The sequence below is a fragment of the Pelmatolapia mariae genome, linkage group LG10_11, assembly GCF_036321145.2.
Source record: "Pelmatolapia mariae isolate MD_Pm_ZW linkage group LG10_11, Pm_UMD_F_2, whole genome shotgun sequence".
Taxonomy (NCBI): Eukaryota; Metazoa; Chordata; class Actinopteri; order Cichliformes; family Cichlidae; genus Pelmatolapia; species Pelmatolapia mariae.
Window position 1 is genome coordinate 3,196,479 of NC_086236.1, and position 24,631 is coordinate 3,221,109.

A 24,631-nucleotide genomic window follows, 5' to 3' on the forward strand; every position below is an offset into this window, starting at 1 on the left:
GACTCGTCCTGTCTGAACACTGAGAATTTCTCTTTTACGTTGCAGTGAAGGTCAGTTTACTGATTATTCCTGATGTAAGTGAACGCAGCACTGATGAGTTATCTGAGAACATCACCGTCCTGTAAGATCTTTCTGCCTCATTTTCACCTCTGTGGCCACAAAACACTTGAAGTTAATCGAACCTCTTCCCATTTCTTCGATGAAAACAGACTTAAAAGAACTGCGCTGAACTCCAAACACTTCGTGTCTTTCATCGTTCGTCCTTGACACGATCTTTGCACCTTCAGGAGGCCTCAGACGACCCGTCGTCGGGTTCATTTGCTCCAAACTGCCAGCCTTAGGTTTCAGTTTCCTCTGCAGCATTCTGTGGCTGCTGTGTTGAAACATTTGCTGTCTCAACGCTGAGCGAGTTGCACCACCAGGCGAAAGTTTAGAAAGAACAAAGGCGCAACTTAAATTTGGATGAAGAAATGAGCTTCTTAGAATAACGAGCAGCACAGGTGGAGCCGGGGTTTCTGCAACTTCCTGGGTTTATTTAGTGGACAGGTTCTCTGAAACGAGACAAAGAAACCACCGAGCTGCTCAACGATGAGTAACACATCAGTGAGTCACGTTCTTCATACACCATCACACAGTCACCTGACAGTTCCAGCTGTGACCTGACCGATGTATGATGAGATGTATATATCTTTATATATGCAGGAATATCGGTGTGTGTACTTTAAGAGCTTTTACTCTGAAAATATTCACAGGATGAAGGTGCAATGTGACGTTTGTGTACTGAAATAAGTCAGCTGGTTCACAGGAGGTGATCCTTGCTCGTTTTCTTATGAAACATTTCTTTTTTCTAGAAAACTGTTAACACTTCTGTATTCTGGCAGCTCGGATCGAGCTCCTGAAGCCCACCACGCCTGACTCCAGGGTGGGGTCGGTAGCTGCATCTCGAGGATAACCGTGTCCCGTCCTGCTGGGATCACAGGGAAAGCTCGGACATTCAGGCTCAGACGTCTGAGCACCTCAGGTGTTGTGGGCGTGTCCTAGTGGGAGGAGCTGGAAAGATTTCATCTCTCAGCTGGCTCTAGAACACCTCAGTGGAGGAGGTGGTGGGAGACGGAGGTGTGGTTGGATGGAGTTGAAGTATGCCTGAGGGAATGAAGCGCTGTTATTGTTTTACCTAGAGACAGCATTCCGGCCGTTTTATCGTATTTGCTGCTTCCAGGTGTCAATTTTAAACTAAAACCGAACAAACTTCTTCACGTTCTTGAGGAACACTCGACCCTCGTCAGACGGGAACATCTGCCTCCTCGGGCTGCTGGACAATAAAACCACAGCGAGTAAAACCAAACACTTCTCTGTGTGTTTGTATTTTAGTTCAGGTTTCACTTCTTTACCAAAGTCTGGTTGTTACGCCTTCTCGTTGGCAGGAGGAGATAACGCAATAAGTCGGTGCAAGTGTTGTAGCAGATAAGAACTTTTTTTGGGCAGTTCCTCAAAAAAACCAATGTCTCCAAGCCATCCAACAATGTGGGGGAGAAAGGGACCGTTAGGTTGTGCCAAAGAAAAACACCAAAAAGACAAAAACCAGAACTAAGCTGAGGTTTACTCTAAGAGGAAAACAAAGAAAAGAAAGTGCTAATCCTCAAATCACAAAATAAACTCAAACATTACATGCATGGCACCAACATCCTACGTGAGGAAACGTGCAGGGCCCCCCCCCAAACCTTACACAACAAATGAAACGATCCAGGGCAGCTCAGCACATGTGCCAAATGATCCTTAGCAGCGAGGAGGAGAGAGCCACCTCTAGCCACAGGTGAGGTTCCTTTTATAAGGGTGTCCTCACTCCTGTTGCTCTATTCAAAGCCTCCTCCCTCCAATTAGCTGGAGATTTGTTACCAGCCTGCAGTCTGTGTATGTAGGAAATGCAAGCAAAAGGAGAGGGGGGGGGGAAGCAGACGGCTTCAGACACATAACACTGGTTTTAGTTTCCTGAAATTAGTTTTGACTCTTATTTTTAACCCTGATCACATGCTGCCGTCTGCCTAAATCCAGAGAAACACTGATGTACAATCTGGTTTATTTTGCAGTTTTTACATTTTTCTCTGGAAATATTAAGAAATAAAACTGTTGCACAACACTGTATATGCAGTAACTCAGCAGAGATATGAGAAAAATGTAATGATTTATTTATTGCAAGTGATCTCTGAGAGTCTCTGAGCGCATTTCAACCAAACAAACAGTCCAACTTTATTCTTCAGGTGACTGAAAGGCTGCTAACAAGACAAGAACTAAACAAATAATCAGAAATAAATAAAACGTTATAGAAACAGGACATTAAGAACATCAAACATGAAAGTGAGAGAAAATAAATAAATGATACAAACGTCTCAATAAAACATTAAAGAGCAGAAACGCATCATATCTCAGTGAGGAGGTTTCCACACCTGCGGCTCCTCTCGGAGTGTCTTATGAAACTTTCCACACTCAGACACCCACCCACCCCCTCCAATTACCACCCACTCACCGACCGGTTCAAGGTTAACTTTGACAAACAAATCCGAGCCTCACTCCGCGTGAAACTGATCCACGTGACTCGGATTCATTTTAAATCACCAATAATTAATCATTTCTGTGTGTGTGTGTGGGGGGGGGGGGGGGGGTCATACCGGCTTCACCCCCACCCTTTGGGGACCCTGGAGGTTGGTTAGACTGTTAAAATGACTTTTTGACCTGTAATCCGTCACAAACAGGTCAAACGTGAGTGATGTGGAGTCATTTTGGTCCAGAAACAGCTCCGATCACAAACTGTTTTATGTGTTTTTGATGAGAGCTCAGACGGAGAGGGCAGCAGGAACATCACAGCTCCACAAACACGCTGTCAGTGACTGATTGAAGCGTGGGTACAATTACGCAGAATCATAGAGAACTAAAGAAACTGGCTTTTTTACACTTTATATATGCCTCCATCATATTTCTACATCACCACAGTGTGTTAATACAACCAATACAGTTAAAGATGTTCCACATAAAACACGCAGAAACATCGGGAACTCTCTGGCACGACCCCGGGATTTTTACGCGCGACCAGCTGTAAATCCGCTCGTGAACCAGCGGGAGGTCGCCGTGTTGCGACACGAAGTGGGTGTAAACGATTCCCAAAATGAGCACCTCACGCGCTCTCCCTGCCTCTCATTCATTAAGGAAGTTCAGAGCTGTGAGGCTGAGCGCGTGGAGCAGGACGCAAAGGTGAGTCTGAGTTCGCTTCACTGTTCGTGGCTTTTTACGCAGAGAGGATGAGGAGTTTGCGCGAGTGTCTGCATCAGTGCGAGCGGCTGGTTGGTGACTTCACCGCCCATCCTGTCTCACCCTGAGACCCCCTGCGTCCTCGTAAAGGACCCCGAGCCGCTGTTTTGTTTTTTTGTCACTAGCCCGGTCTCTCTGACGGGGTTTGCGCTGCTCGGGATCTTTGGCTCAGTTAGAACTAGTCAGACTTGTTTCATGTTGCCTTCGGGCGCATTCACAGCCGGGATCTTCTTATTGCGGTTATCCTTCATATCTGCCTCCCCTCAGGGTCACCGCACAGTCTCGGGAACCTTTCAGCGCGATGATGCAGGCTGTTTAACTTATTTCTAAATAAAAGTGCAAAGGAATCAGAAATTCTTACGTCACTAATGAGGTGTCACCTGAAAAATATGGGGCGTGGTTTCAGAATTGACAGGTGTGGAGAGCAGTGAAGCGTTGCAGGTTTACCTGGGAGCTGTTTTGTTTTTTGTTTTTTTTACTTTGTAATGTGATCTCAGAGGCTACTCCACCCAAAAACCCTAATCCACAGGAGGTCGCGGGTGTCACAACCTGAGTAATCCCTGCTCTAGTGTAACTCAGTGCTCTGCTCGGGGTTTTTAAATTTACTCAATTACTGGATGCTGTAAGAGAAAGAGGCAGGAAGCAAATAAAAGAACCACAAAACCATCAGCCAGTCACAGGACAGCAACTCTGAGCGTTCAGACATGTAGACTCAGCCTGCTGAAGTTCACCCCGCGCATCAGAGTGTGGAAGGAAGTGACTTTGAACGTGATGTGGTCGTTGGCTCTGAGTCTGTGGGGTTCACAGAGAATTGTAGGTCAAAGGTCAGTACAACAGGATGTGCAGAGGACACGTCTGCAGCACCTGTGTGACGCTCTCATGTCAACACGGCCAAAAGACTCCCTCACCTTGCTGAACTGAAGGAGCGAATTCAAACAATTCTGGAAGCAGGCGGCCATCAAGACCAGACAAGCACTATAAAGAGCTGATTATAAAACAATAACATAATAAAAACAGATAAAAATACCCCAGTAAACTAAAAAAATGTTACTGAATGAAGGAAAATCTGCTGTTGCTTTAAAGTCATCACTAAAACTGTCAACTTCCTGCATTTAAAACAGTTTCATTATCATTTAGTAATTATTAGAGTGAAACTTTCTATGACATGTGAAAGCTGACTGCGAGTGTTGCATCATCAATATTCCCAGTTTTTTTTAAAAAGGGAAAATCCTGCTGTCATCAGACGCTGTCATGCATTTGTCTCTTCATTGTCCAGTTTCACTTCAGAAAACTGTTTTATTTTGGTCACAGTGTCACGTTGGTGGATTTTGGGAGTCCTTTTGCTGACTCTGAGGACTGGAAGTGGAAGCAGCTTTTCAGGTTCCTCTAAACTCGGCGCTCGTAACTCAAGTTACGGCTCCCAGCTGTTCTCAGGTGTGCTCTGTTGACACTTCAGGTAGTAACACGGGACGTATGACGTTTACGCTGGACCTATGTTTGCATTTGGACCTGTTATTATTCACATCCACGTCAAGTCGACTGGAGGATGTGAAGAAACGCTTGTTCCTCTTTTGTGTGCTCCTCGCTGCACCTTCCTTTCTGTGTGCTTTGAATTCTGCATCTAACAGCATTTAAAGCCTCGTGATGTTTGCTCAAAGGCACGTTTAATCGTTGCTTTACGGCGCTCACTTTATTTCCCTGCATGAAAACCTGAGTTTACACCGAGGACACATCAGCACAGATGTTTCATTACAGCAGGTGAACAGTAATTCTTACTTTTATAAATATATTTTCTGGAGCTCTACTAAAGATGCTTTGCAGGTTTTTCTGTTAAAGCTTTTTCATTTCAGTGGGTAAAATCTGACACTGTCAGGTCCACGTGGTGATGGGTCGTGACCTCAGCCTTATCCTAACCCTGGCTATAACAGTAAACCTCATTGGATGTTATGAGGTCTCTGAGCACCGTAACGCTAACCCTTGTCAGTCAGTGTGATTACTTTGTCTGCTGATTTCCAAGACTTGGGAGAAAATGTTTTAAAAAGGATAAGATGTATGTTTTCTAATAGCAAAGTGTTAGGTTCATTAATAATGACCTCTGAGGGTTATCACAGTGAGCAAAATTTTACTTTTGTGACTTTTACTGTAAAATTGTAAGTGGTTGCAGGCAGTTGCTGTGAAATCGATAGCTGATACCTCTCAGGGAACAACACATTTTTCCCCTCGTGACAGGATCACTGAGGCTCATGCTTGGTGAAAGAGATAAAGATGTTACATTAAAAATCATGAACTAACCTCCGAGCGCAGTAAACCTGGAAAAAGTGCGATGCAAACAGAAACAGTTCACTGTTAAATGAAAAGCTGTGTCTAACTGCCGAAACCAAAACGTTTCAACATGTGCAACTTTTTGCATCACAGCTGGAGTTTTCCATCCAAATTGGGGAGCGACTCTATGGTTACACTGTAACCTTGGTTCTCTGAATAAAAGACAATCTCTCCACTCGGGAAGAGATAGTCTCGATATGATAGAGAACACAGCAAGCTGACAGCAACCGAAGCAACTGCAACAAGGTTTTTACCGCAGCGCCATTTCTGAGACCAATTCTGCCTAGCAACAACTAGCAAACCACAGCAGAATACACACTGTCCAAATTAGCTGGAGGTTACCACGAGGTTACCGACTGGTTTTAAACTGAAACAGCTTTTTTTGGCATATTTACATAATTAACTTCAGTGTTCGTGTTCATTACTGTGTATTACCTCTGTTAAATAAAATAAACATAATCTGCCTGTGACATGACACCCGTGGAGCTGCTAATGAAGAGTTAGCATGCTAGCTTTGATCTTTGCAGATCATTCAGGCAACGTGTTTCAGCAATGGAGTTTATTTTAATGATTATTTTAATCATCTGCAAGCTTCTTCATGCAACTGAAAGAAAAGTATCTCAAAATTTCAACTTGCTCCTTAGTAAGTAGAAATTTACACATATTTTAGCTGCTGGATGACAACAAGCGATCAGTTGATCGTGAGTGTGGTAAAAAGACTTTTTTTCCCCCAGTGTTTTAATTCCCTCTAAAAAAAAAAAATCCCCAAAACTGAGGTATCAACGAAAACTGTGGCCCAACAATTGAGGCTGTGGTTGTCACAGTCCTGATATCCTCTCATTTATGTTTTTAATGTTGTACAAATTAGACATGCAGCAAAGTTGTTTTCAGAGGCAAAGAGTCCGTCCATACTTTCCTGTTTTGTATGAACAGTAACCATAGAATAAGACCGGTCAGGTTTCACGAACAATCATTGTGGTTATGGCACGGCTCAAATAAATGCAGACCACCGACACGTACTGTAAACTCACGGGCACGTGAGGTGCTGTGGCGTTGACTCTGGGAAAATTAGTCTGCAACTTAAAAATCATTGATTGATTTTTTAAAAACCTGTCAGGGCAACAAGACGCCATATTATTTTTATTTCTTTAATTTTATCTGAGTCTTATTGTCCTCTTTTTCTGATAGTTTAACCCTGTCAGCTTAATTCATCGTCTTTTAACCTGTTTTCATCCAGATGAGCAACACACAAGCAAACGGCGAGTCCAACATTCAGATAACCAAGAAAGCCAAAATGAGCGGCGACACCGCCACCCTGCACCTGGACGCCATCCCTCTGGACGTGCTCAGTAAGGTAGGTGTCACCTTGTTGGTATGTATGATATTTTTGTGGTAGCGACAGTATTCGATAGATAACTAGCAAAAACACAACCTACAGGCAGTTGTTGCCAGGCCTGCAGCACATGTTCGTCTCGTTCATGTTTAAAACACAGAAGTCTGTTTTAATTTATCATATTGTTGTTTTTTTATGTTCTTTATATCACTTTATAAAGTCACACGCCATAAACACCAAACACATAAATCATGAATACATATTTTATAGTTTTTCTTTGCAAGCTAGATATTTATTTTATACAACAAAATAATCATTACAGGCACTTTTAGCTTTGCTGTCTCGTGAACATTTAAATATGTGACCACACATTCCCAAAGTCCCACTGCACAACAATGTACACGTAACGTACATGTCGCCATTCATTTTGAGATTAGTTACTAAGAATCTGAGTGTTAAATAGAGCTTGATAATCCTGGTCTAGTCAATGTCGATTTAGTCACACATCTAAGACGAGTTTTCGAAGATACACTTGCACATATGCACTACAATCAACATATTAGGGTTCAGTGAACACAGAATATATGTTTTATTTCTGCATGTTGGCATGCTAATTAATGAGAATACAGCATTAAAAAGTCCCTGTGCAGATACAAAACCAATTAAATGTATTTTATTGGTTATTAACAGTAATTATAAAATACCTTTAAAGTAAATATCACTTTAAAGGTTCCTGCATGTTTGCTCAGTCTGACACAGGCTAACGTTATGGTTTTAGCCTCTTATTGCACTGATCAGAAGGGAAAATCCAAAAGCTTTAATCACATGTTGATGATGTCTTTATCTTTGCAGATAACTTGTCAGAAACTAAAGCATTTAACACTTTAAATGTGCTGAGCAAAGCTACCAAAGTTGATTGAGAATTCATCAGAAAATTCAGGCTAGCTTAAATCACGGGGATTCTTCTTTCGGTGAAAAATGATCCAGCTGTTTTCTTACACATTGCCACAGCTGCTAGCATTGCTCAGTGAGGTTCAGCATCAGGCTTCAGGGCTGGAAAATGAAGCCGGCGCTCTCAGGACCGCTCAAAGACTCGTACAGCCTGGTACCAAGTATCTTGCACATTGAAGAAAGGAGAGTCCATACAGTATGTGTGTATAAATATCTGTGTTTCTTTGCAGCAGTGTAAAAAATGAAAATGGGCATAAAAACGGGGCTAAAATCACATGAAAAACCAACATTCCCGTCTCCCTGAGTGGCAAACAGCAATATAATAATCTTCACACAAAAGCACGAAACACTCGTTACACAGACGTAAAGAGAGCAGGTGAATATTTAAAGCACACAAAGAACAGAAAGTAGCTGCGAGCCGCCGCAGACCGTTAGTGAACTCCTCTTTACAGCTGAGTGAATTCCTGAGAGAGGTCAGGAAAAAACAGGAACAAAGAATCATATTTTTTCATTTGTCAGATTCATGTTCAGTCATTGGTTTACTAACTTTAGTCATGACTTTATGTATTTCATAATTTTTAAAGTGACAACTTCCAGTTTTTCAGCTGCAACTTCATAAATAAGAAATCAGAGCCAAACCTCCTTATTTCCACAAAACCTCCTACTCACTTGTGTTCGTGACAAGCAGCACAATCGCATCGATTTCTATGAAATGCAGGGAGTTTGTTTCTTTTTATGATATTTAAGGGCGAGGCTCTAATGACTCCCACGATGATCGCCAAAGACTGTCACCAAGACCAAAGGTTTCAGCAACCTTCGGTTTACTGGTACATGTCCATGATGCTGGCGACTGATCCCTGACAACAATAAGCAAAACAAACCAAATGTGACTAAACTAATATTAAAAACACCGGTTTGTTCCAGGATGAAAGTAGTCAGCCAGTAAAGCTGAACTTGATCCTCTAAAGTAGCTGTGCCAGAAGAAAAATCAGAGTATTCACCAGATGAGAAGTTAAAAGTATCTGAGAATATTGGAAATAGTATTTCGGGACCATAACGGACATCTAAGGAAAAAGTTTAAGTTCACAGTCAGAAAAGACTGAAATGAAGGAAACTCTGAGACCACAGCAAAAATGTGACTCCAAACTGTTGAAAATTTGAGGGAATTTCTCAGAATCGTTACTCAGTTCAATTCAGTTTTATTTGTATAGCGCCAAATCACAGCAACAGTCACCTCAGGGCGCTTTATATTGTAAGGAAGAGAGAAAACCCACTGAGCGAGTGCTTTGGCGACAGTGGGAAGGAAAAACTCTCTTTTAACAGGAAGAAACCTCCAACAGAACCAGGCTGAGGGAGGGGAGGAAACCATGACTGAAAAGAAGAGAAGAGAGCCAGAGATTCATAATAACTAATAATTAAATGCAGACTGGTGTATAGAACAAACACTAAGTGCATTATGGGAAGCCTAAATGAGCGCCCTGCTGGGGTGATGTGGTGCCACGAAGTCTTAAAGATAAGATGGAGAGAAGAGGAAGACCTCAGAGAAGATTTAAATTCTCAGTCAGAAAATACAGAAATGAGGGAAACTCTGAGACCAGCGCCACAGAAAAAATATGGCTCCAACGTTAAACGTGAACTAAGAGCGGAGTCATGAACACATCCACCCTCAGGCTGTTAACTCACGACGATGTCTCCAAGTCGAGGATTTCATCTTCCAGCTTCCTTTTTTCCGGAGCGTTTACTTTGTTCTGCATAAATCAGCTTTGTTTTTGCAGAATCATTTGTTTTATCAGTAATCATCAGAACGGCCACGGCTCAACCTCTGGAGCTGAATAAAGGAGTGCTGCAGTTCCTCTACCGTCCATGTGAGGCTCCAGCAGTCAGTCAGAAACTGCCGTGTTAAAACCTTTTGTCAGAGACATACACGTCTACAGCTGCTAGCCTTCATCGCTTACGATGTTTGGGGCATTTTTAATAGATTATCTGACTAATATTACTGTTTCAGACCATTCTGAAGTTTGTGCTTCAGTTTCAGTGAGTAAATTCACACATTTATGAGTCTGTTACTCGGCACAGCTTGGACTCCAACGTTTCATCCACACTTTTGGCTTCAAAAGGCCTCCATGGCAGCAAGCAGGTCTCACTGCCGTGTCTCACTGAAGCTTCAAAGTATGCAGAACCTGTCCAGAACATGTATGCGCTCTGCATACGTACACAGCACAAACGCTGTTACACAGACACGTAGGCTCTATGTGAGAGAAGAGAAAGGCAAAACCGGATAACTGACTCTGTACAGTAGCATGAGGCAGCTGTACCTGAGCCACACGATGAATCAAACACATGAATCACTGAGTGAAAATGTGTTTAACTCAGTCATCGTGGTGGTGGCTTGGCCTCTCCGCTTTCTCTGAGCGCTGAATTTCCTCAACTGCCACAAGAGTGGCAGCCAAACCCGGATCGCCCTGAGCCATTTTACGACAGGAAACACCTTCCTGACTCGCTGTGCAACCACAGTGCCAGCGACTGGTTTCATCTTCATCATCTTCTTCACTTCCTCTGGATCAGCTGTGAGCAGCCAGTGTTGATACTACAGAGGAAATATTAAGCTAGGAGGTGTCCGGTTACTTTTGAACCACAGTGGTTTGGATGCTGTGCTTTAATAGGATAATATCTCCCCCACACTTCCTTTCTTTTTTTTGTCTGTCCCATTTGGTTCTTTAGCCGTCAGAATTGTTGTCTGAAGACCAACAAGGATACCAAATGGATTTATTTTGCCAAATGGATCATCATGGCATTGCCGTATTGGTCCATTTGATCAAGCTTTGTTGTTATTATTTATTTTATTTTCAGTTGTTACAGATGGGACAGACATGACTGGGGGATAGGAAAGAGAGGAAGGAAAACAGAAGGGAAGAGGGACAGTGAGAAAGGGCACTTACAAAGACAAAGAGAAAAAGAAAAAAAAATCTCCTGGATCACCTGTTGAGAGAAAAAGAAGAGAAAACAAGCAAAAAAAAAACAAAGCAACATACTAAACACAACACCATCACGTTAATCTAGCTAAGTGTAAACAGCAGTAAATACTAAATATTGAATGTTGTTGTGTAGCACGCAGGACCGACAGCGCACAATGTGCTTTGAAGTAGCAGCTAAGAAAGGTGTAGTTTATGTCTACGAACAGTGAACACCCGTGTGCACACCTGTGTGGATCAGCGCGCTTGTATACAAAAGGTTTCTCCATGTAACGGTCTGCTAGAGGGTGTGGGGGGCCATAGCCCCGTCCCCCAGGGCATGAAGCAGGCATGGAGAAGATCCAGGCTTCAGACATCCAGAGGCCCCAGAGTGCGAGAGCCCAAGGAGGACCACCGGAGGGGCATCCGTGCCACCCTCCTGGGAAGGGCTGAGGAGATCCCCAGACGAGGGGTCACCCAGTAGCCACGGAGCAGAAGCCAGAGGGGGCTGCACCGGCATGCCCGCCGGCTCTGCCGGCAGCCAGCTGTGCCAGAGTGAACCGAGCCGCAGACCCCGCTTCCCCTTAAATTCACCTGCTCAAACTGGCACCTTTATTTTCCATTATTTTATTTCAAGTTTATTTTAAATCGAATGAAGCACATAAAACTTTAGTTTCACTTCCAAATGTTGAATGTCCTCCCGGCTAAACATTTAAAACATTTACCTGTCAGAGTCTGGATGGACGAATGAAGTCAGCCTCGCCTGCTGGGAGGGAGGAACCCAGAAACGAGCGTGTGGAGGCACGAGGAGGAGCGAGGACAGTGGAGGAGAGTAAACTCGCTCCTGGAAAAGCACTGCAGCTCAGGAATCAGTCAGAGACAAAGAGGAGGCAGACACGTTTGTATCCCTGCCTCATGGCAGCATCTGATCCTTGGACAAAGTTTAACTCAGAGAAAGAGGATCTCCAACCGTGGCTGCTGTTTAGGTTTATATCAGGTTCATTTCTGTCTGAGAATCAATAATTTAACCACTGATAACAGTTTGATACAGCAGAGAAGCTGAGCTCTAAAAGTAAAGTTAAACTTCCACACAGCCACACAGATTACTGCTTTAGACCTTTAAAAGCTTCTTAAAGTAACAAACATAAAACTCAGAACCACTTTGCTCACATTTATCTGAGAACCTCTTTGTTTGTCACGTAGCTTCAGGAACTCCGACTGAGGGAAGAATTCAGAAAGTGTTTCACCTCGTCAGGATGGAGCTGCATTGGCAGGGCTGTTCAAACTTGTCTGAGGCATTTACCGTAAAGAACATGTGTGACGGTGGGAGAAAAATAGCCAACCTGACCAAACTGCCAAAGAAGTCCGACAACATGAAACCTGGAGGCAAACACACATTTCACAACAGTGGCTGCCAGGGCGTGTTCGCAGCAGCTTACAGGCCTTCATGAGGCTTTGTGATGATGACACGAACATTTAAAAAATTAAAAACCTAGATGCAAAACAAACATGTGTTCAAGTGAAATCAGAGGCAGGAAGAGGCTGAGCTGACACAGCGAGTAATGATCCTCTGGAGATGGCAGCAACAATTCAGCCTTCCTGTTTTCCCGGCTTCCTTCAGAGCTGGAAAATCACTGCACAGCTCTCCAGACCGCGTCCACGTTACTGTGCAGGTACCTGAGCGCAGGTGTGAAAGGTCAGAGGTGGAAAGGAGCTTCGGATTCAGGGCAGAATTATGTGTTTGGACAGGTTTGTCAGAACCGTAACAAAACATCACGTAAATAAAGTTTATTACAACTTCTTTCCTTTACAGCACCGACTTCCTCCATCTCGCCCTGTTCTTTACTACACCCACGAATCTTCTCTGAGGTCTTCCTCTTCTCTCCATCTTATCTTTAAGACTTCGTGGCACCACATCACCCCAACAGGGCGCTCCTTTAGGCTTCCCATAATGCACTGAGCGTTTAATAAAATTATTAGTTATTATGAATCTCTGGCTCTCTTCTCTTCTTTTCAGTCATGTTTTCCGCCCCTCCCTGAGCCTGGTTCTGCTGGATTTTTCTTCCTGTTAAAAGGGAGTTTTTCCTTCCCACTGTCACCAAAGCGCTCGCTCAGTGGGTTTTCTCTCTTCCTTACAATATAAAATGCCCCGAGGTGACTGTTGTTGTACAAATAAAACTGAATTGAATCATGGTTCTGAGAAATCCCTCAAATTTTCAAAGTAAAAACTTTCGGTTGGTTTTAGAATTTAAACTTTGGGTCTCCTGATTTCAACAGACAACGTCCGGCAGAAGCAACAATCCCTGTGCAACTTCTCCAGAAGTTACTCAGTTTAATTTAAGGATATCTTGTGAAATCAGCTTCAAACTGTGCCAACTTTCAAGTTTCACAAGAGATCAAATGAGACAGATCCTGTTACAGTGCGACGGGTCAGTCAATAATAATCATCAGTTATCTGTAAGTTCATCAAAAATATTTAAACCGCAGCATTTTATTTATAAAGCTCTGTTGGAAACAATAACAGGGCGACCAAAGTGCTGCACAGAGACACAACAGAGTCGTGCACGTTAAACAACGAGGGAGCACAGAGTAACGAGTTTAACTTTGGGTGGAAGGCCTGTTTTTAAATGTGCTAAGTGCGATCAGCTCGGAGTTTGTGTGGGGTTTTTGGAACAAGTCAGATGATCCGGAGAGAACGAAAACCGGACACAAAGGTTAGAATCCAAACAAATAAAAGGACTTTGATTCGTAGATGAACGGCAGCGCTGAGCTCTCTGCCTGCGTCAGATAAAAATGGAGCAGCTGTGTTTTGCACCGCCTGTAGGCGAGCAGGGTTCAGTGCAGTAATGGAGGCAGAGTCAGCAGCATCACAGATAACAGAATCAACTCTGACTCAGAGTTTCTGTGTTCAGTTGTTTAAAAGACGCCTGAAGGACATTCGTTTCTTCCTTGAATGTAAAGCCAGTTTATGGATCTCACCGTCAATCTAAGACCTCATCGCTATGTCGCTGAGCGCAGTTACAAACTTCTTTATCTCGTTTACTTGTCCGTGTCACGCTGACTTCCTCCCGCCCGACGCTGTTAGAGACAAAACTTGAGCCCGTTCTGTCTCCGAGCACAGATGGATCCACAGAGCAGCAGCTGAGTCACAACATTTGATCAGAAATGAGTAAAGATTGATTTTCAGGCTCAGCTGTGGGTTTGAGCTCGTCGTGCAGATGTGCTGAACGTATCTGCAGAAGCGTTTAAATGTTGTTTTTGTATTTTAAGAGTTTTAAATGTGAGCGCTGAGTGTTTTTAGGTAAGCTGCTGATTTAGGGTTCAGTGTACAGTCTCAGCCTCACCACACGCTGCAGGGAGTGAATGAGGTCACTACGAGACGCGAGCAGCTGAAGCTTCCTCTGAAGAGCTGGTCCTCCTTTAGAGAGGGAGTGGAGTCTGACTCAGACCTGAACCCCTCCTTGGTGAGGTGTTTCAGGCATGTCCAGCAGGGAGGAGATCTCAGGGCAGATTAAGACACGCTGCAGAGTTTCTGCCTCTCTGCTGTTTGAGAACACCTCGGCGTCTCCCAGAGGAGCTGCAGGAGGTCAGCACGCCTGCTGCCCCCGCTGCCCCTGCTGCCCCCGTGACCCGGATCCGAGGCAGAACAGACGTCCTCTGCACCGGGGCCGGTGCTTTCCTCTGCAGAGTGCTCTGCTAACCAGCAAGGGTGCTTTGTATTTTTAATCAGACTTACTGGTTAATAATACTTCTGTGCAGCGCCCCTGGTACTCCGTCTGTTCAGCCCTTTTAGGTTTTTTTAGTGTAATTATTGTTGTGATTGTTTCTTTTTTGTTGCTTTAAACAGTCGGGTGTGTGTTCTTCTGCAGATTTTGAGGAAATGTCGCCATCTTCTGGTTAAATGACACAGTTGCCTTGTTTGGGTTTCCCTCGAGGGCACCGACGTGTGGGCGGTGTTGACACCCTGAACACCTTTATGTCTTTATGCTGTTCACGTGACACGGCCTCCCTCTGCAGGTGGAGAAGTACCTGCAGCCTTTCCAGCTGTGCCCGGAGACGCTGCAGGAGGTTTCAGCTCGGCTCAGGAAGGATCTGCCCCTAGGTTTGGGGAAGCACTCGCACCACAAGGCGCCCGTCAAGATGCTGCCCACCTTTGTCAGGGCCACGCCTGATGGGACGGGTAAGGACATTTTCAGATAAAAGCCAAACTTTGAATCTTCCCATAAAAAAACAGAACTGTGTGGTTTACCCTCCAGCTGCTTTCTACACATGCTTACACCACGTGAGTCCTGGAGCTACAGTCCAGATGTGTCCTAATGATTAAGCTCTGTGACTGTTTCTCTTAAAATTAAGACATTTGTGACTTTCCATGTGAGGAGAATGACTTTAATTTCAGTCTCTATTTAACATGGAGCCAGTGAAGAGAAGCCAGTATGAGAGAACGATGATATCTTATAGTTCCTGTTTGTACTCCTGCTGCTGTGTTTGGAGGCTTTATAGGAACTATTATCCTGATAATGAAGCTTTACAGTCGTCCAGCTTAGAAGTAATAAATGCATGAAGTGGTTTTTGAGCATCACTCTGAGACATTTTAGATATTGTGCAGATAAAGAAAGCAGTCCTACATATTCGTGTTTTATGTGCACACTGGGACAAAGCTGACTCCCCACAGGCACGTGCTGTGATTGGGTTTTTGTATCAGTGCAAAAATTAATGTTTAAGGCTTCAGTGGTCTTCACGTGGCTACAGTAGAAGAACCGTGGACAGCTAGCTGCTGATGTGGTGGATCTAAGCAGTTACAGCTTAAATGGCTGTGGGAGGGTGTTCAGTGATTCGCAGGTCGAACAGTTGGTGGCCGGGAGGTGAACAGGGTCTGATAGCATGTCTGCATCGGCACTGCAGCAGTGATGAAAACACTCAGAGTAATTCACAACTTCCTCCACTTTAGATTGTCAGAGACCTGTGCAGGGAAATAAAAGGGCGGTATTATAATTACAAAAGCTATAATTACATTTTAAAGATGGCTTCCTGTAACTAAATCTTCATCATGCGGTCGGCAGAGAAAGGCGACTTCCTGGCGTTGGATCTGGGAGGAACAAACTTCCGTGTGCTTCACGTCCGTGTGGAGGAGGAAGCGCAGAAGGTTCTGAAGATGGACAGTCAGATCTGCGCCATCCCACAGGAAATGATGCTGGGAACCGGAGAACAGGTGACACAAATACACACTGAAGGAAAACAAAGCAAACGGAAACGTGCGAATCCCCAAAATTCACGTCTGTCTCTGTGCAGCTGTTCGACCACATCGCCACCTGTCTCGGAGATTTCCTCGAGTCTCAGAAGCTGAAGGGTCAAACTCTTCCTCTGGGCTTCACCTTCTCCTTCCCCTGTGAACAGCTGGAAATCGACAAGGTCTCCCACACACACACACACACACACACACACACACAGTAACTACACAACAGTGACCTGTGTGTTTCGGCTGTTTGAGGAGACGTCAGCAGTGTAGCCTGTAGCTGGTTAGGCTGTTCATGGTTTTAAAGGTGGTTTAGAGGAGTTTTTAGAAGGAAAAGAGACAGAAAACTATCACAAAAGTGAGGAAAACATAAACAAAGAGACAAAACCTAAAAAAAACTACCACAGAGATCCAAGACGGCTGACCCTTAGAGACCCCGGAGTCTCCCCGGGGTTTCTGTGCCTCCTCCTACAGTCCAAACATTCCTGAAAGCAGATTTTCTTTCTGAGGTGAACTCAGTGTCAGTCCTCGCGTTCACACCGATGTCACTGATAGATTCTGTAAATTGTGTTTTTCTGCACAGAGCATCCTGATCCGCTGGACCAAAGGCTTCAACTGCTCCGGGGTGGAGGGGAAAGACGTGGTCCAGTTACTGAAAGAGGCCATTCACAGGAGAGGGGTCGGTCCAAAAACACTCCCAGAAATCACATTCATGTGCTTCAGCTCTGGCCTGCGGAGCCGTTCTTCCAGCTGCAGCGTTTTAGTGTTTTACCCTTCAGCACAATGTTTCTTTATACACACACACTCGGTGACACTGCATACAGTGCAGAACAGACTTGTGTGTGTCTCATTGCTGTTTCAGTTGATGCTAACTCACTCATGATGTTCGAGCATCAGAATAACTGCAGCTCGTATACCAGCCACGAGCGCAGAAGCAAAGCTACAAAAAAATCCGTCATTGTCTAAAAAGACGTGGATTTAACTGTAAGGGATAAAATCAGTAGCACCACGTGCTGATGTGCTGACAGAAAATGTTATGTTAAATTGTTTGTGAGCCTCATATTTGAATCGGTGAGTAATTCTTCCCACTTCATCTCTCTGTGAATGCTGCTGAGGTGCAGATTAAAAGCACCGTGGCTCTTTCTCTCTCTGTGTAGGCAGGATATTTGTGAATAGGCGAGATATAAATGCACCTGTCTGCCTGTCTTCTTCTCTGCAGGACTATCATATTGGCTCGGTTGCCATGGTGAACGACACAGTGGGAACGATGATGAGCTGCGGCTACAGGGACCAGAGCTGTGAAATCGGCATGATCATTGGTAACCATAATTTCAATAAGTAAAGAACTCTGGGATGTCTTTGTCTGTGTTTGTCTTTTATGTTTGCCGTTATTGTACAGCACTTTAATCAGCCATGCTGTTGTGCTTTATAAATAGAGTGGGACGGTCCTCAGATAAACCTCACATCTGTCTGACTGAGCTGTGTTTGCCTGCACCCCCCGAACACACTGACAAGATGATGAGTAGTCGGTTTATTGAGGTCATAGATAAATTACTGAATGGATAAAACATCCACAACAAAGACATAAAAGCAGCTATATAGATACACAAAACAACCACAAAGAGACGCAAAGCAGAAAAAAATGGCCCCTAAAGAGCCACAGTCACAAGAAGGCAAGAAGTACACAAACATGAAAACATGAAAGTCTTACTTTTTATACAAGATGGACTCAGCCTCTGGGTTTTAAAAATAGAATTGCAGTCCTTCTAATCACCAGCAGGGGGAGATGTCTTTGTTTTTTTGAAGAAGGCAAATTGGATAAAAGTCATTGAAAAGATGGCCCTTTGACCCCTTCACCTCAGTAAAAAGTTTCCTGACAAGGTTTTTCTTCTCAGTTACTGTTTTTGAGTCTCACTGAAGACAAAATTATCTAAATGATGGTCCCTAAAGAAAAAAATAAATACCAGGCTTACATTAAAAGTTACTGTTCACGCATCTACTTTATAGTATTATAAAGTAGATGTTATTTGTAGTACTGTAGTAGCAGGTTTTAGACACAGATATATGTGATATTAGAGTATGAATTGTGCTTTGGTTACGATGCTTCTTGGCTCAGAATCCCGGACAAGCCCCCAAATTTACTCGAACAACAGAGAATGATGTCACAGGAGCTACAATGTTTTTTACACAGATGCAGCAGCTGCTGTCCGAGCCAGATGTAGTCTGAATGACAAGTGACATCTGCCCATAGGTGAAGCAGTCACAGAACGGTGTGGCCCACAAGTGTACATATTTGCCATATTTGGGCCAAACATTCATTGCTATATCTGGAGGGCTTCCTCCAAGACCTAGATTTTAATTTTTATATTTTAAAATATCAGAAAATTATATTTTAATTTTATGACATTTTGGGGTCAATTTGGAGTAGCAAATAATTCCCTTTTATTATGATTTTGACTCTTCTAAGCTGCTAAATGCTTCGCGGTTTAATCTAAACAACATTGTCCTGCAGGTACGGGAACCAACGCCTGCTACATGGAGGAAATGAAGAATGTGAAGCGTATTGAGGGCGAGGACGGACGGATGTGCATCAACACGGAGTGGGGCGGCTTTGGAGATGACGGATCCTTAGATGACATCCTGACTGAGTTCGACGTGGAGGTGGACAAGACCTCCATCAACCCCGGCGTGCACATGTATGTTTCACAACTATTCAGAATCATAACACACCTCTCCCGTTTATGTGATCAGCTTCAGATAAGTCTTTGATAGAACTGCTATACAATCATTTTTGGCCACAGCAGAAGTTAGAAACTGATAGGTAATGTTTGTGAGAGTTTCTGTCCTGATTATGTGCGTTCTCCTGTAGCTTTGAGAAGATGATCAGCGGCATGTATTTGGGAGAAATCGTTCGACTGGTGCTGGTGAAGATGACCAAGGACAAGCTGCTGTTTAAAGGACAGATATCGGCGGCATTGGGGACCCCGGGACAGTTTGAGACCAAGTTTATCTCTGAGATTGAGGAGTGAGTCTTTTGCTTTTTCCTTGTTTCCAGCAGTCTCTCCTGGTCTTCATTATCTAACCACTTTGTCTGGTGCTCAGACCGGACAGCAGTTTGGAGAACGCCAAGAAGATTCTGACTGAGTTGGGTCTGGATTGGGATCCGGTCGACGCCTCTGTGGTGCGCCTGGTCTGCGACACTATCTCCTCACGCTCGGCCCATCTCTGTGCTGCCGCCCTGGCAACCCTCGTCAACCGCATCCGTAACAACCGCAAACTGGACCATCTGAAGACCACTGTCGGGGTGGACGGGACAGTGTACAGAAAACACCCCACGTAAGAGGCATTTGGTGATCAGCGCAAAGACATTTGAACATTTAAACAAACTTCACTTGGTTTGCTGATATTAAGTAAATAGTCTTTTCTAATAGGCATACTTAAATATTATTTGGAAAGATTGTACAGAGTACACTTTTAATGACTTGAAAAACAAGAACTGAGTGCACTATTCTGTACATTCAGGTTCAGATATATTCATACTCTCCCATTAATACTAGGTTAAGTCTTCTTTAGCAAGTTGCACTTTGACCAGACACTTTTAGTAGCTGTCAACAAGCCTCTGCCATAACTCTGGTTGAATATTTGATCACTTTTCTTGCCAGTTTTGGTAGAGTTCATTTAAACTGGTTGGTTTCCTGGCACAGACCCGGCTTTTAAGCATAGTCCATATTTTCAGTAGGGTTGGCGTCAGGGCTTTGGGAAGGCATTTCCACAAGCTTAATGTTAGCCTGCTTTATTCATCCCGTAAACAGTTTGGATGTGTTTGGATAAATATATGTACTATGTAAGTAATTTTACATTGTGTATGTCCACCTTTAAATATCTTTAGGTAAATATAATTAAATTGTAATTTAAAATAAAATTCCATTTAATTTCAGGGGAATGATACCCGTAGTCCTAGGCTGTATTATGAAGCGCTTGTCCATGTGGGACGCTGCAAATTTCAGTCAAGCTTGAAGGAGGAACTTCTTTCTTGGTCGACACCCTTTCAGTTGATGGACGTATAAAGTTGACCTCACTGTGGACAGTGACGCCGGTGCTTCAGCAGTTTGGTGGTTGTTGGGTTGTTCCTGAACATCCTGACCAGTTTTCCCTCTTCTGAGGGGGACAGTTTGGATCTTGTTTCAGACCCTCAGCAAAGTGGAGACACATTGTTTGAGCTGATGATCTCTGAATCTGCGGTTATTTAGAAATGGCTCCAAGAGAACATCCCAACCTAGATTTCCTGAGTTTCATAGACTTTCCCATTGTTCTGAGTATTGGTCAATCCAGTATCTGCTGTCAAATCCTTTTTATTCTGGCAAAGAGAAACTACCAATCGTTATCACTATATGAATAGACCTTGGCCTTGTTGACTTAAAAGACACTGTAGTACCTTCAGCACCACATTTGGGTGTATGCATAGATTTGAGCCTGTAGCTATAATTTTGGTCTTGTGTAGATTATAGAAACTCATTTCTTGTTTTGTTTTTTTGGAACTCATTAAACTGTGAAATCTGGCAGTTCTGTCCTTTAAACACCTCCCTCTCTCTTTCCTTCCTTTTCCAGCTTCAGCAGTAAGCTCCAGAAGGCGGTGCGCCTGCTCGCCCCTCAGTGTGACATCACCTTCCTCGTCTCGGAGGACGGCAGCGGGAAGGGCGCTGCCATGGTAACGGCTGTGGCGCAGAGGCTGGCTCACCAGTCCCGACTGCTAGAGGAGAGCGACGGTGAGGACAATGATGAGGAGGAGGAGGAGGAAGAGGGTCAATAATGTATTTTTGACGAATCTATGCCTCAGTGCAGCTGCAACTGTTCATATAATGTAAAGAGAGGTGGAGGGAATCCTCTGGTATTTTATCATGTTGAGATTTTATTAGAAAAGAAGTAGAAAATATGTTGATATGTTGAGTGTTTAAAGTACAAAAACTTGCACAAGACTCACTGAAAAAGGTATTAAAAAGTAAACGATGCGTCAAAAGGAGACGATTTAAAGTCATTTTATAGGTCGTTATGGAGAATTTGATCCATTAAAAACGTATTTATTAATAAGGGGCATAGCTTCAGGGGGGATTTGTGGGGGCAACAATTCCTAAAAATAAGTTGCCCCTCACCCGAAAATAGTGTTGTTATATCACTGCAGCAAGGGGCGGATACTCCAGGGGGGGCAGAGGGGCCCAGATCCCACTATTGCTGGTTAGAGACAGTGTTTTCCTCCTCAGTGTGTCACTGTGAGTATAACTCAGTAATGTTAAATAATAATAATAACCACTGAAAGCTGATGTTCTGATTATATAACAGGATATTTTAAAGTTTAAAAAATGGACAGTTTACAAACCTTAATGTGTGAAAATGATGTTGATGAAAAACAGGCTAAAGGAACGGAAACAATTCAGAGCTTCCCTGAGAAATGTCACGTTTTTAAGATTATTTTTTATTAACATAAATCTGTGATGGTTGTCAGCACATATGGTGGTACAAGGCAAGAAAGAGTGGAATAAATAATTTGGCTTTTTTAATTTCCTCAATCTCAATAAATAAAAAACACAAAATTAAGAATTATCAGAGAAATGCACCATTTGCTGCTTGGTGAGATTTCCAGTCATCCTGAACAGCAGTGATCTGTTTGTGTCCAAGTAAAAGAAACAGATGCTTCAGTCTGATGCAGAAAAGAAGAAGACAAGGATGTTTGTGAAATGTGTTTTTCAAGGTGCCAAAAATCCTCCTGTTCTTTTTTTTTTTTTTTTAAATGGGGAATAAAGAGTTTATGTACAAAGAACCACAGAAGAAGAGCTGCAGCACAATGTGCACTAAAGCCAGTGAATAAATAAAAATGTTAAACCGTCCAATCAGAATGGAGCCTGTGTGTTTTCATTACTGATCCTGTGGTGCTGATGACAAATAAACAGGTGAGAAGGAAACTACTGAGAAGAAGCCTCGCTGTGCTGAAGCTTATCTGACAAATAAGAGGCTGGACAATTGGCCAGTAGGTATGATTGAACAGGTGAAATCAGTGACCTTTGACCTCAATGAAGTAACATCATGATGCAAAGAGAACATGTGAGGAAACGCCACAGTGCACAGACTGCTTAAGTAAAGAGACGGTGGCCGTTGTTGATGTCAGCAGAAAGATCGTCTCAGATCATTTTCTCCACGAGCTCTGATGGTGATGTTCGAACGAGCCGCCGTAAACGTGCACTCACAAACACTGAACACTGCTGCGAACGAAAGAAGCAAAGAATCCGTCAGAGAGAAAAATCATTCAGCATTTTTAAAACACAGTTTGATGTTTGAGACACTGCAGCAGAGGTTTCCAGCTGTTTCTGCTGCTCTCCCTCATTATTAAAAGGATTATTTCAGTTGCTCCAGTAAAGACTCTTGCTTTAGCTTTTCTTTTTTTTTTCTGAAGGCCGTTCAGACACTTTCATCTGCTGTTTTTAAAAGCACGCTGCACAGCCAGCAGAGATATACTGAGATTTTAGTTAATAGCTCTTTGAGAATCACCTTGTTGGTGTAAAATTCCTATTTTATGTTATTTTACGTTTGCTACATGCAGACAAAAACTCTGTGAGCTAACCATGAGTTTGGTGTCTTTTAAGCGCTTGAATGCTTCAAAATGGTCAGGTACAAGAACTGTATGGTGTTGTTTTTGTGCCTCTACTCTGATCCAGTGGATGGTTTAAACTGGATTAAACCAACAATGGTCTGAGAAAATTATATATTTATAATAACACACTAACCGAAAATGGGTTTAGCTACATGTTGTTTAGCTACACCATGTTTCTGGAAAGCAGTAGCTAGCGAGCTGATTGGAGACCAAAATCAGAATTTTTGCATCCAAGTCTGTGATTGGTTGGTTTTGTGGCACATTTATAAGTGTACAGAGAGTACGCACAGAGCAGAGACCTGAGCGAGAGCGGCTGTTATTGTGTCTGTATATGGATAATAGCAAACACTGAAATACATTTCCTGCACGCAGCAGTGAATTTTATTCACGCAAATTAATTTTCTCCTCAAAATGCAACATTTGCACTCGAGATTTTTTACATGTGCTCAGAATAGCGGCACAACAAAATCGCCATAGAACTGGACTGAAAATGAGAGAGAGAAGCCGACGCCCGAAGAAAAACTCTGACAGATGCTCAGAAAGTGGAGAACTGTTGCTCAGGAGCACTTCTAGAACACTTACAGAAGGTCTGTGGAAGCAAAACAAAGAAATGAGACAAGCGCATCATTAACACCGTGTCCAGCCTCTGCGCCTTGAACCTGACGATGGAGACCTCTTTGTCTTAAAAATATAACCTTTTTTTCTTTTTTAGGTTTTTTATGTGTAAAAATTCCAAGATGTGATGATGGTTCATGATTAATTCATCCAAAAGACTGAAAGGCGGCTTAGAAAAGCTACTGGAAGCTGAAAACTGGAGAACCTAAAAGTCACTCTGATCAGTTTAATTCAGCTCATATTTATTTATAGAAGTTTTTATGGTGTTCAGAGTTCATCTGTAAGTTTGAAATATAAAGAGCATGCTCAGAAACACTGACCTCATCGGAGGTCAAATACAGGACACACATGCAAATCATAAAACACCATTTAAGAACGGAGTTTATGATTAGTAGTATAAGAAAACTAGAAAAATTCAAATGTAAAGAAATACTGGAAATAAATTGATTGATTTATTCATGATGACGTGAGAGGCGCTCGACTCTTCTTCAGTGGGCTTAAATAAAAAGGATGGTTTAAAGCTGGAGGTGCAGATTTACTCATAGTTAACACTCAGTATTTGGATATTTAATATTTCCTGACACCGTTACAGCGGTGATGCTGTTGCAGGACTTTAAGGACTTATTTAAAAGTCCTCTGATTGGTTTTAAAGTGGTTTCACTCACCTGAGTCCTCTGCTAATAAAACAGGTAATAAAGGAAGCTCTGAAGCACCTTTTTTAGCACGGGGTCACTTCACTGAGAAACCTTCCTGAAACGCTGAGTATGTACCCACAGCCCACAGAGCGCTCGCTGGCCTGTAGTTCAGCGTGTCTCACAGCGAGCGGAGGGAAAACACGAATAAAAGCTGCTTTTGTTTCCACGAATCCTCACAGATGAGCTCAAAGCCTCACATGTGCAGACTGAGCTCTGCAGTCCAGGCCTGCCGCCACATGCACTTCCTGCTCTGGCCCCATGGTGGGTCCAGTTCACCACGTGCCTCCTCCCTCTGCTGGATGCAGCTGGTAACTGCAGCGTACATTCAAATCACCACCAGAGAGGCAGGAGTGAGCACGTCATGTGCACGTGCTCAAAAGCAGATGAAATATTGGAGTGATGAGGACTCTGAGTGGCTGTTTCACGTGTTTTAACTCCTAAAGTTTGGATTTTGTGGATTCCGTGACAAAGTTCCTGTTTTTTGAAGACTTCAACTCAGTTCAATTTTATTTTCTATAGCACCAAATCACAACAACAGTTGCCTCAATGTGCTTTATATGCAAGATAAAGACCCTGCAATAATGC

General features: G+C 43.3%; 1 protein-coding gene across 3 annotated transcripts; it reads left to right on the plus strand.

Annotated features, from left to right (window-relative positions):
• The first annotated feature begins 3,210 nt into the window (after window positions 1–3,210).
• On the plus strand, window positions 3,211–22,324 carry LOC134635798 (hexokinase-2-like). Of its 3 annotated transcripts, none has more exons than XM_063485366.1 (11): window positions 3,211–3,246; window positions 6,863–6,979; window positions 14,878–15,040; window positions 15,921–16,069; window positions 16,150–16,269; window positions 16,677–16,772; window positions 17,313–17,412; window positions 18,606–18,789; window positions 18,963–19,118; window positions 19,196–19,429; window positions 20,702–22,324. In XM_063485366.1, exons 2-11 carry the CDS (start codon window positions 6,863–6,865, stop codon window positions 20,901–20,903), a joined length of 1,521 nt encoding a protein of 506 aa, XP_063341436.1. In that variant the 5' UTR covers window positions 3,211–3,246; the 3' UTR covers window positions 20,904–22,324. The 3 variants fall into 3 exon arrangements, with proteins under 3 accessions (XP_063341436.1, XP_063341437.1, XP_063341435.1); XM_063485367.1 differs by lacking the exon at window positions 3,211–3,246 and adding an exon at window positions 4,666–4,759; XM_063485365.1 differs by lacking the exon at window positions 3,211–3,246 and adding an exon at window positions 4,784–5,061.
• The last annotated feature ends 2,307 nt before the right edge of the window (window positions 22,325–24,631 follow it).